The sequence below is a fragment of the Typopeltis vanoorti genome, chromosome 5 (genome assembly GCF_054136105.1).
Source record: "Typopeltis vanoorti isolate ZY-2024b chromosome 5, IOZ_Tvanoo_1.0, whole genome shotgun sequence".
Lineage (NCBI taxonomy): Eukaryota > Metazoa > Arthropoda > Arachnida > Uropygi > Thelyphonidae > Typopeltis > Typopeltis vanoorti.
Genome location: NC_143553.1, coordinates 80,761,005 through 80,773,085, shown reverse-complemented (window position 1 = coordinate 80,773,085; position 12,081 = coordinate 80,761,005). Strand labels below are relative to the sequence as shown.

General features: G+C 35.2%; 1 protein-coding gene across 1 annotated transcript in view; it reads left to right on the top strand.

The window, feature by feature from the left end:
• Gint3 (GDI interacting protein 3) overlaps positions 1-9,843 on the top strand; it is a 115,237-nt gene extending 105,394 nt beyond the window's left edge. The window contains exon 7 of the mRNA XM_090393213.1: positions 9,416-9,843. Within this exon, the coding sequence (XP_090249339.1) occupies positions 9,416-9,664 (249 nt within the window). The 3' untranslated portion in view covers positions 9,665-9,843. The remainder of the gene's footprint in view (positions 1-9,415) is intronic.
• Positions 9,844-12,081: the final 2,238 nt, after the last annotated feature.

Below are 12,081 nucleotides of genomic sequence, written 5' to 3'. Positions count from 1 at the left end.
ATGATGGTGCAACATGACAAGATTTCGTGCCGGCTGGGGCGTCGCCCGGATAAACAAGGCCCCCATTGTTTTCGCCAGGGAACCAGGGCGAACAGCGAAAAATCAGCTACTGGAACAAATCTGAAAACAAACCCCAACTCAACATCACCAGAGTTAAGGATCGGTACTATCAAGATAAGAAGCCTGAATGGTAAAGAAATGGAGCTAGCTGAGGAATTAGATAAGTACCAGATCTACATAATAGGGGAACTGAAATAAAAAAGACAAAAACAGGTGAGATCTTTCTGAGCAATAAATACAAATGTTATATTCAGGCAATGACAATCAAGGAAAAGAAGGAGTAGCCATAGTATTCAACACAAAATACGAGGCTAATCTTCTTGATTGTGGGCAAATATGAGAATGGGGAACTGGACAATGAGACTTATTTGTGCCTATGGTCTCACAGAAGTTTCTACTAAGGTAGAAGTGGAGGAATTTTTTGAGGCTTTAGAAAAAGCAACTGACACAATGAAAAAGGAAAAGTTGGTCCTTGTTGGGGATCTAAATAGCAGAGTAGGAAATGATTGTGAGACATACAAAAATATTTTGGGAAAATTTGGAGAAAAGAGCGAAGCTAATAATAATGGCAAATATGAGAATGGGGAACTGGACAATGAGACTTATTTGTGCCTATGGTCTCACAGAAGTTTCTACTAAGGTAGAAGTGGAGGAATTTTTTGAGGCTTTAGAAAAAGCAACTGACACAATGAAAAAGGAAAAGTTGGTCCTTGTTGGGGATCTAAATAGCAGAGTAGGAAATGATTGTCAGACATACAAAAATATTTTGGGAAAATTTGGAGAAAAGAGCAAAGCTAATAATAATGGCAAATATCTGTTGGATTTCTGCTCAGGACATGGACTGGTTATTACTAACACCATGTTCAACATAAAAATGTGCACAAATTCACATGGAGAGAAGAGGCAAGGAATAAGAAAAGTCTCATTGACTATGTTATTGTTGATAGTGATGTTTTCTCCCTGGTGCAGGACACTAAAGTGTACAGAGGATTTGAAATTGGAAGTGATCACTATTTAGTCGTGAGCAGGATAAAATTGAATTTCATATTGAAAAGAATAACATGTAAGAAAGTTTTAAAGCAAATAAAAGTTGAGCAGCTCTCAGATGTGAACTGTAGACTAAAATACACAAAGATTATTGAAGAAAAAATGAAAGAGTTTGAGAACAGGAATCAAACCTTGGAGATTCAGTGGCAAACTCTGAAGAAAACATTGATTGATTCTGCCAGAGAGGCATGTGGTGAGGTTATCAGCAAGGATAAAAAAATCAGAACACCCTGGTGGACACAGGAAGTTAAAGAGGAAGTGAAGAAAAAGAAGAAAGCATATCAAAAGTTCCTGTCAAATAAGTCAGCTTGTGCTCTTAGAGAATACAGAGACAAATGCAAGAATGCTAAACACTGTGTAAAACTAGCTCATAGAAGGAGTTTGGCAAGAATATAGAAAATAAATATCTAGAAGGTGGCAAAATATTCTGGATATTATTGAAGAAGCTTAGCAATGGACGAAAGAGTGCTGTAAAAGGAGTTAGAGATGATAAAGGTAACATGAAAACAGGAGAAAAAGATATCCTTGAAGTATGGAGTAATTACTTTGAAAAACTGCTAAATGAAACAAGCAGTGATGACAGCACAGTGGTAACAAACACTGACCAGGCATGCAGTCAGGAATACATATCCATACTTGAAGTAGGAAAAGCCATCAAAGGCTTGAAATGTGGAAAGGCAGCAAGAGTAGATGATATTCAACCAGAAATGCTGAAGTATGGTGGTATAAGAGTCTTACAGTGTCTGCACTGCATAGTTCAGAAAGCCTGGACAGAGGGACGAATTCCTGATGATTGGAGTAGAGCTCTCATAGTACCCATATATAAAAAGGGAAATAAAACTGAATGTGAGAATTACAGAGGTATTTCACTACTGAGTGTTCCTGGCAAGATCTGTGCAAGTATACTTGAGAAACGGTTGAGAAGAATTGTGGAAGAAAAGCTTGGTGAAGAACAAGCTGGATTCAGGCCAAATAGAGGCTGTCAGGATCAGATTTTCACTTTACGACAAATAGTGGAGAAAGCATGGGAATATAACAAAGATCTGTATTTAAGCTTTGTCGATTTGGAAATGGAATATGTCAAGGTGCCAAGAGAGAGGCTATTCAGCACGCTACAGTTATATGGTGTCAATGGGGCATTATATCAAGCAATACTTAGTCTTTATTTGAGTTGTAAGTCAGCAGTTAGAATTGAAGGAAGTACAGGAAGATGGTTTAATGTTAAATCTAGTGTGAGACAAGGATGTATATTATTCCTCTGTTATTCATTATCTATATGGATCACATTATGAAGGAAAGTGGTATTAAACATGATATCAAAATTGGAGATGTTAATGTCAGCTCTTTGCTTTATGCGGATGATGTTATACTTCTAAATAAATCCACTACAAGTCTGCAAGATTCTCTGACTAAATTGAATAGCTGTTGTAATAGATATGGTATGAAGGTCAGCAATAAAAAGACAAAGACAATGAAAATATGCAGAATCATTGAAAATGTCAACTGTGTTGTGAATGGAGAACCTGTGGAACAAGTGAAACATTTCAGCACTTAGGCACGATTTTTACTGAAGATGGTAAATTAAATATAGAAATAGACAACAGAATCAGCAAAGCTGTTATGGTATGAAGTCAATTCAATAAATTCATATGGAATAAGAGAGAAATTAGTCATAACACTAAATTTGCTGTTTACAAGACAGTGTTCAAACCAGTTTTAACTTATGGATCTGAGAGCTGAGTCAGAAGTGAAACACTTGACCAAAGACTAGAGACCACAGATATGAGAGTCCTGAGAAAGATTATAGGCATGAACAGATGGCATCAATGGCAATATCATATTAAAAACGAGGATATTAGGAAAGAACTTGACATTGTCAACATCCCGGAATGCGTTAGCAGAGCTAATCTCAGGTGGTATGGTCACTTAAACAGAATGGGCGAAGAAAGAATAGCAAAACAAGTGTTCTCTGCCAGGTTGGCAGCAAAACGACCCAGAGGAAGACCAAGATGTAGGTGGATTGATACAGTACAAAGTGCCTTAGACGATAGAAATATAAGATCTGATAATATTGGAATCTTGACAAGTAACAGACTGATTTGGAGAAAAATTGTAGATAGGAAGTTAGTAATGATGTAATTTTTTTCATGTAGTACTGTCATATCCTGTACCCCCCTTGAGGGTACATAACAGGAATTTGATGATGATGATAAATGCAATATGTATTTCTAAATTGTATTCTCATCCTTTCCTAAATCCATTCTGTACTTCTAAAATAAAGTTTTCGGAATATTTCATTAGTTTGCTATTTAAGATTCTGCTATATATTTTGTAACACGAATTTAGTATACTAATTCCTCTGTAGTTTTTAGGTTCATCTCTATTGCCGTTTTTAAAGATAGGAATTCACAATTGCTTTTTTCCATTCTATTGGGGGGGATACCAGCTGAGTAAATTTTATTTAAAAATAATAAGAGTCTTTCTTTGAATCTTGTTCCTGCGTATTTATATAGTTCTGAACCTAGCTTATCTTCTCAAGGTGATTTTCCATTTCTTGTTACTTTCAGGCTGATTTCTAATTCTTCTTTAGTTATTTCCTTTTCATTTTCGTTAATTGTTTGCCAGTTGTCTTTTTTAAAATATTTGTCTGTCCACAGTTCTGTGTAGTAATTTAGAAATACTTCTAATTTCAATTCAGTGTTTAATTTTATGTTTTCTTTGGTATCTGCATTTAAGTGTTTCAAAATCTTATATATATATTGGGTCTTATTTTATATAAATCATGTTCTAAATTAGAAACAAATTTGTTCCATGATTCTCTGTCTTTTTCTGACTTCTCTTTTAGCTATGGCTCTTATTCTTTTATATTCTATTTCATCTTCTAATCTTTTACTGCTTAACCATTTGTGATAGGCATCTTTTTTCTTTTTGATTATTTCTTTGATTGTATCATCCCAGATCTTCAGTTTTTTCCTTTTATTAAATTTTTTGGTCTTTCCCTAAGCTTTCGTTTGCTGCTGCATTTAGTATCGTTTTTATATTAAGCCATTCTATTTCTATTTCTTCATTTTGTTTTATTTTATCTAGATATTGGTTAATTCTTTGTTCATATAGCCATTATACATTTGTGTCATTCAATAGTCTAGTTTTATAAACAAATGTTTCAATTTTTCTTTCTGTTCTTGTTACTTGTAGCCATTTAGGTGGTAATCTTAATTTTATTTTAACAAGGAAGTGGTCACTGCTTATTTGATATCCTCTGTGAACTCTAACATCTAGTGAAAATTTTGATGTCTTTTCATTTAATATGAAGTAATCTAATATTGATTTCCATCCTCTTGCTGCCTAAGTATATGTATGTATGTCTTTATGTTTATAGAAGGAATTCATTATTTTTAGATTATTATAAACTACAAAGTCAATCAATTTTTTTACCATTCCTGTTTAGAGTATGTTCTCCATGTATTCCTATATTATTATTTATTTTCGTGTTTCCAGTTCTTGCATTTAAGTCTCCTGCTAAAATTACATAATCATATTTATTTATTTTATTATATATGTTTTGTAGCTGATTATAAAAATCAGTATTATCCTGTTCTCTTCCTTCTTCTGGGTTATATAAACCAATTATTGTTCATTTAACTGTTTTGAAAGGGAGTTATGAATCCATATCATGACTCCTGCTTGTGCTCTTTAGTCTCTGTCGACTCCACTGTATATCACATTAAAATTTTCGGTTCTCATAGTTCCTTTTAATTTCTTTTTTGTTTCAGTGATTACTGCTATTTTAAAATTTCTTTCATTTAATAATTGGTCTAATTCTATTTCTTTATATGCTATTCCTCTTACATTCCAGTTTGCTATGTGTATTATATTTTGTCGTTTCCATTTTTGTTTTACCTTTTGCATTCCAGGGTTTTCCCATAGATTCAATCCGATTATCTTTTTCTGTCAGCTTACAAGTAGGATTATGTTCTCCGTGTCAGGGCACTAGCCTGACGATGGAATAGTTTAGTGGTAGGGCTGCTACCTTAAGGCTTCTGAACTAGCCTTCTTCCGAATTTAAACCCATAGGAGGAATAGGGTATATCGAAGGTGAAAAAGTAGATTATAGAAGAATTATCATCATCATCATCATCATCAAATTCCTGCCATGTACCCTCAAGGGGTGTACAGGATATGATAGTACTACATGAAAAAATTACATCATTACTAACTTCCTATCTACAATTTTCCTCCAAATCAGTCTGTTACTTGTCAAGACTCCAACATTATCAGATCTTACATTTCTATCGTCTAAGGCACTTTGTACCGTATCAATCCACCTATATCTTGGTCTTCCTCTGGGTCGTTTTCCTGCCAACCTGGCAGAGAACACTTGTTTTGCTAATCTTTCCTCTCTCATTCTATTTAAGTGACCATACCATCTGAGATTAGCTCTGCTAACGCATTCCTGGATGCTGACAATGTCAAGTTCTTTCCTAATATCCTCATTTTTAATATGATATTGAAATTGATGCCATCTGTTCACGCCTCTAATCTTTCTCAGGACTCTCATATCTGCGGTCTCTAGTCTTTGGTCAAGTGTTTTACTTCTGACCCAGCTCTCAGATCCATAAGTTAAAATTGGTTTGAACACAGTCTTGTATACAGCTAATTTAGTGTTCCAACTAATTTCTTTCTTATTCCATATGAATTTATGCAGTTGACTTCCCACGATACCAGCTTTGCTGATTCTGTTGTCTATTTCTATATTTAGTTTACCATCTTCAGTAAAAATTGTGCCTAAGTAGCTGAAATGTTTTACTTGTTCCACAGGTTCTCCATTCACAACACAGTTGACATTTTCAATGATTCTGCCTATTTTCATTGTCTTTGTCTTTTTATTGCTGACCTTCATACCATATCTATTACAACAGCTATTCAATTTAGTCAGAGAATCTTGCAGACTTGTAGCGGATTTATTTAGAAGTACAACATCATCCGCATAAAGCAAAGAGCTGACATTAACATCTCCAATTTTGATATCAGGTTTAATACCACATTCCTTCATAATGTGATCCATATAGATAATGAATAACAGAGGGGATAATGTACATCCTTGTCTCACACCAGATTTAACATTAAACCATCTTCCTGTACTTCCTTCAATTCTAACTGCTGACTCACAACTCAAATAAAGACTAAGTATTGCTTGATATAATGCCCCATTGACACCATATAACTGCAGTGTATTGAATAGCTTCTCTCTTGGCACCTTGTCATATGCCTTTTCCAAATCGACAAAACTTAAATACAGATCTTTGTTATATTCCCATGCTTTCTCGACTATTTGTCGTAAAGTGAAGATCTGATCCTGACAGCCTCTATTTGGCCTGAATCCAGCTTGTTCTTCACCAAGCTTTTCTTCCACAATTCTTCTCAACCGTTTCTCAAGTATACTTGCATAGATCTTGCCAGGAACACTCAGTAGGGAAATACCTCTGTAATTCTCACATTCAGTTTTATTTCCCTTTTTACATATGGGTACTATGAGAGCTCTACTCCAATCATCGAGAATTCGTCCCTCTGTCCAGGCTTTCTGAACTATGCAGTGCAGCCACTGTAAGACTCTTATACCACCATACTTCAGCATTTCTGGTCGAATATCATCTACTCCTGCTGCCTTTCCACATTTCAAGCCTTTGATGGCTTTTTCTACTTCAAGTATGGATATGTATTCCTGACTGCATGCCTGGTCAGTGTTTTTTTATCACTGTGCTGTCATCACTGCTTGTTTCATTTAGCAGTTTTTCAAAGTAATTACTCCATACTTCAAGAATATCTTTTTCTCCTGTTTTCATTTCACCTTTATCATCTCTAATTCCTTTTACAGCACTCTTTCCTCCATTCCTAAGCTTCTTCAACAACCTCCAGAATATTTTGCCACCTTCTTGATATTTATTTTCTATATTCTTGCCAAAGTCCTCCCATGACTTTTGTTTAGCTAGTTTTACACACTGTTTAGCTTTCTTACATTTGTCTCTGTATTCTGTAAGAGTAAAAGCTGACTTATTTGCCAGGAACTTTTGATATGCTTTCTTCTTTTCCTTCACTGCCTCTTTAACTTCCTGTGTTCACCAGGGAGTTCTGATTTTTTTATCCTTGCACACAACCTCACCACATGCCTCTCTGGCAGAATCAATCAATGTTTCCTTCAGAGTTTGCCACTGAATCTCCAAGGTTTGATTCCTGTTCTCAAACTCTTTCATTTTCTTTTCAATAATATTTCTGTATTTTAGTCTACAGTTCACATCTGAGAGCTGCTCAACTTTTATTCGCCTTAAAACTTTCTTACATGTTATTCTTTTCAATATGAAATTCAATTTTATCCTGCTCAAGACTAAATAGTGATCACTTCCAATTTCAAATCCTGTGTACACTCTGGTGTCCTGCACCAGGGAGAAAACATCACTATCAACAATAATATAGTCAATGAGACTTTTCTTATTCCTAGCCTCTTCTCTCCATGTGAATTTGTGCACATTTTTATGTTGGAACATGGTGTTAGTAATAACCAGTCCATGTCCTGAGCAGAAATCCAACAGATATTTGCCATTATTATTAGCTTTGCTCTTTTCTCCAAATTTTCCCAAAATATTTTTGTATGTCTCACAATCATTTCCTACTCTACTATTTAGATCCCCAACAAGGACCAACTTTTCCTTTTTCATTGTGTCAGTTGCTTTTTCTAAAGCCTCAAAAAATTCCGTCACTTCTACCTTAGTAGAACCTTCTGTGGGACCATAGGCACAAATAAGTTTCATTGTCCAGTTCCCCATTCTCATATTTGCCCACATTACTCTACTTGAGACTGACTGCCATTCAAGAAGATTAGCCTCGTAGTTTGTGTTGAATACTATGGCTACTCCTTCTTTTCCTTGATTGTCATTGCCTGAATATAACATTTTGTATTTATTGCTCAGAAAGATCTCACCAGTTTTGGTCTTTTTTGTTTCAGTCACCCCTATTATGTCGATCTGGTACTTATCTAATTCCTCAGCTAGCTCCATTTCTTTGCCATTCAGGCTTCTTACGTTGATAGTACCGATCTTTAACTCTGGTGATGTTGAGTTGGGGTTTGTTTTCAGATTTGTTCCAGTAGCTGACTTTTCGCTGTTCGCCCTGGTTCCCCGACGAAAACAACGGGGGCCTTGTTTAACCGGGCGACGCCCCAGCCGGCATGAAATTTTGTCATGTTGTACCATCATTTTTTTATTTTGGTTTAACCAATAAGAATACAATTTGGTCGGCTAAATCCCAAATTGCCAGCCCATCCTCGTTCGTTCAGTATCAAAGTAGATACCCAACAGGGTGCACCACGAGAAGGTGAGGATTGGACATTAGGTCAGAAGCCCTGGTCGGTTCTCCGCATTCCTTTAGAAGAATTATAGTAAGGTTTATAGAGAGGGCATAGTTGTAAGGCCAGAAATGAAAAGACCCCATGGCCCTCGAGTACTCTAATAGCATACAGGTCATAAAATAAGAAGAGTTGGCTGATAAAGCCTTATAGGAAAGATTAAAGTAAGTGGATCTTCTTCAAAGTAGAAGGAGAGGACAGATCCAGCTAGGGGTCCATGGGAGTGCCACTTCCCTTACAATCAAGATGATTACCCCTTATGGCCCTGTTGGTCCACGAGCCCTTATTCAGTATATTCGGACCACCATACACACATGCGCGCACACTCTCCCTCTCTCTCTCTCTCTCTCTCTCTCACACACACACATGGTGTGCTCCCCTATCTGCCACCCAGGGGATGCCCTCTCTAGGGGTTACAGGGCCCCCTGAGAGATATTCACAAATGTTATGATGAACTTGAAAGACGTATTCTTGAGTCTAAAGAAGTTACTCTCGATTCAACCCACATGAATAGCAGCCTTATCTACAGTTTACCTTATTCGCACAGCTCTGCTGTCCAGTGCTGGCATTATCACGATATCACACGCATGCATCAACATACAGCTGAAACTGTAGCACAGACTCCAATTTAAACTGTACTACAGTTTCTAGTAAATCTGTTGTTGTTGTTATGTAATATTTCTGTCAGATTATTTTGTATAATTCTTTGTATTTTGACACCTGAAGAAGTTGGTTTACCAACGAAACTAGTAGAGTCCTCATTAAACCTTATTCTTTATTATTCTCGGTGTTTAAGTCATTTAAATTAAATTAATAAACATGTTAAACCGAGTAAATCTGCATACGAATATACATTATATATCACTTTATTTTATTTATTTATATATACTTATTTATTTTTATCAAAAGGGAACTTTTAATGCAAACGAGAGGCTACTTGACATAAAAGATTTTATTAGAGATAATTTAGCAGATCCAGAACATTCATTTAACTTACTAATACCTGGAGAAGAAAAACTTGATAAGGATGATGCCACCTTGATTGAACTGCATCTGGTACCAGCAGCAATTTTAAATTTATTCTGGATCAAAAATAAAATGTCAGAGGATGATGCATATTTGAAGCCAGAAATAATGTCCCTGCTGCAGTCATTGTAGAAGAATTACTGGGATTATGTCTTAACTGATTCCTTACCCTTCAGTGACCATTTGTGTATGCATTTGTAAACTTTGGAGTAAAATTTTTTTCTCTATTTCTTTGTTAAAATATTCTTACATTAGGAATGTTTTGTATCATAATTGAACTATTATAAATTAGTAAATTCTTTTGCCTTTTTCATTGTTTATGCGGCTAATCCATATGATAAATAACATTTGTAATTATAACAGAAAAAAATTATAGGGCTGAAAATTTTATCATTAAATTAGTATAATTTTGTTACACAGTGTAAATACCGAAGTAATTACTGTAAATACTGAAATAATTTACTATATCAATATGAATATTTATTTAAGACAAAACTATTTCTGCTCCTTCAGTTATTTCTTTTAAATGTAATTTTGATCATTTGTTAGTTTTTTGGAAATAGTTGATTATTCTCAGATTAATAAATAATATTCATATATAGACTAGGGAATTATCCAAGCTGAAAAATTTATAATTTTAGCATATATGTAACTTCTTTAAAACTTTTTTTTTTCATAAACAATGATTCTTTATTCATTTCATGTATATCAGTCCTTAATTCTGTATATGAATGCCACTGGAAAAAAAAAAGGTAAATGGAGAAATTAAAACATTTATAAAAATATAAAAATATGGAGCGGATATATTTTCTTGCACACAATTAAAAATCTTTATTCACATACTGAAACCAACTCAGAACCAGTGGTGTCTTGTAAACTCAAAGAGCATAGTTTGAAGCTTTGAAATCTTCTATAATCAGTGCTTAAAACTGATCTGATATCCACTCTAACAATGGTTAGGGTCATTCTTACTACTATACTGCATTTACTCGAATGTAACTCTCCCTCTCATATAAATTGCACCCCTGCTTTTACTTTACAAAAAATAAAATTAAAATTAAAAAGTTGTGCATATGCCTCGCACACGAAAAAAGTTTAAACATGTTCATGTTGGGGGGAATAGTAACTCGCTTGCCTCAATAAACAACACATCCACTCCAACAGCCACTATACTGCAGACGCAAGAAAAACAAGTAGTTTTATTGTATCACTGAATAAGGTACAGAGACATTTGCAATCTGTGTAATATATTTCTCAATGAATAGTGCAATTAGAAACAACTGGGATAAAAACAGCACTAACTAAGGAATCACCTGTCTCTTCCACAAACTATTCTGTTGACTCAAGCAAAATCATATGTTGTACCAGCAAACACAGTATCTAAACTAACTAAAAATTGTTTTCCAAACGTTTGTCCAAATTTTCAATTACATGAAATAAGTGTTTTTTGAAATTTTTGATGTCATTAAGACAGATCACAAATGCTAACTTCAAATAAAATTCTACTGAGAATTGTAACTAATATGCCATGTAATGTGTGTGTGTGTGTGTGTGTGTCTGCCCAACACAGAAATAGCATGTAAGCAAGCAGCAATAAAATTCAACCAATGGGTTGAAGCCTTGTCAGTTGAGCCTGCCCATGTGACACGGAAGCGGTACGCAAATGGTGATGCGAAGTTTCGTTGGTTGGTGTGGATGGTGTTTCGCCCGTTTATTGGTGAAACACCATCCTAAGGTGTTGAAACCAATGTTGTTATGGTAGTTTCAGATATTTTGGCATTCAGTTGAAGAGAATCAGCATTTCAACTCAACAGTTGTTGACTTGCCTTTGTCACTGACTCGCGTGATCTTTTGTTAATACCGCACAAATCATATACACGTCTTCATGGAGGTCATCATCATTAGAAATGTTGTGCAACTGTATTATGAGAGCTTGGGAAATGATTTTGCCAGAAATAATTGCAAGAGTTTCTTAAAAACCAGCATCTCTAATACCCTGGATGAGAGAGATGATGATGCTATTTGGGTAGATGACTTTGACGATGCACACAAGGAAACTGCTCTCTAGGCCAGAAGTGGCAATAGCTACTTCTGGAGATTCTTGGTAAGTCATACCCATTTTCAGTTTTTTCTGGAAAAACTTTAGTTTCCTAAAATCCCTGTATATATCTTGCACACCACGATTTTTTAACTTTAATTTTGTGAGAAAAAAAAAGTGAGTTATATTCAAGTCAATACGGTATTTAATATTTACTCATCCGTATATTATTTTTGCAAAATCTCTTTGGCTTCCACTCTAATTGCTTAACATTAACCTCACACATACAAGCGGTCTCATAACCCGTAACATGAAGTGCGATGTAGTTGATGGGTTGATGGTTTTAATAGGTACGAATGATTTGACAAAGAGCATGTCAGAATGGATATCAGGAGAATGCTAGGAAGGATAAAAGAGAATAGTGTGACAGGAAGGGTAATCAGTGTGTTGCCTAGGTATGACTGTGGTGAGATGAGGTAGAGAGCAAGGATTATGAATGATATGCTGGCTG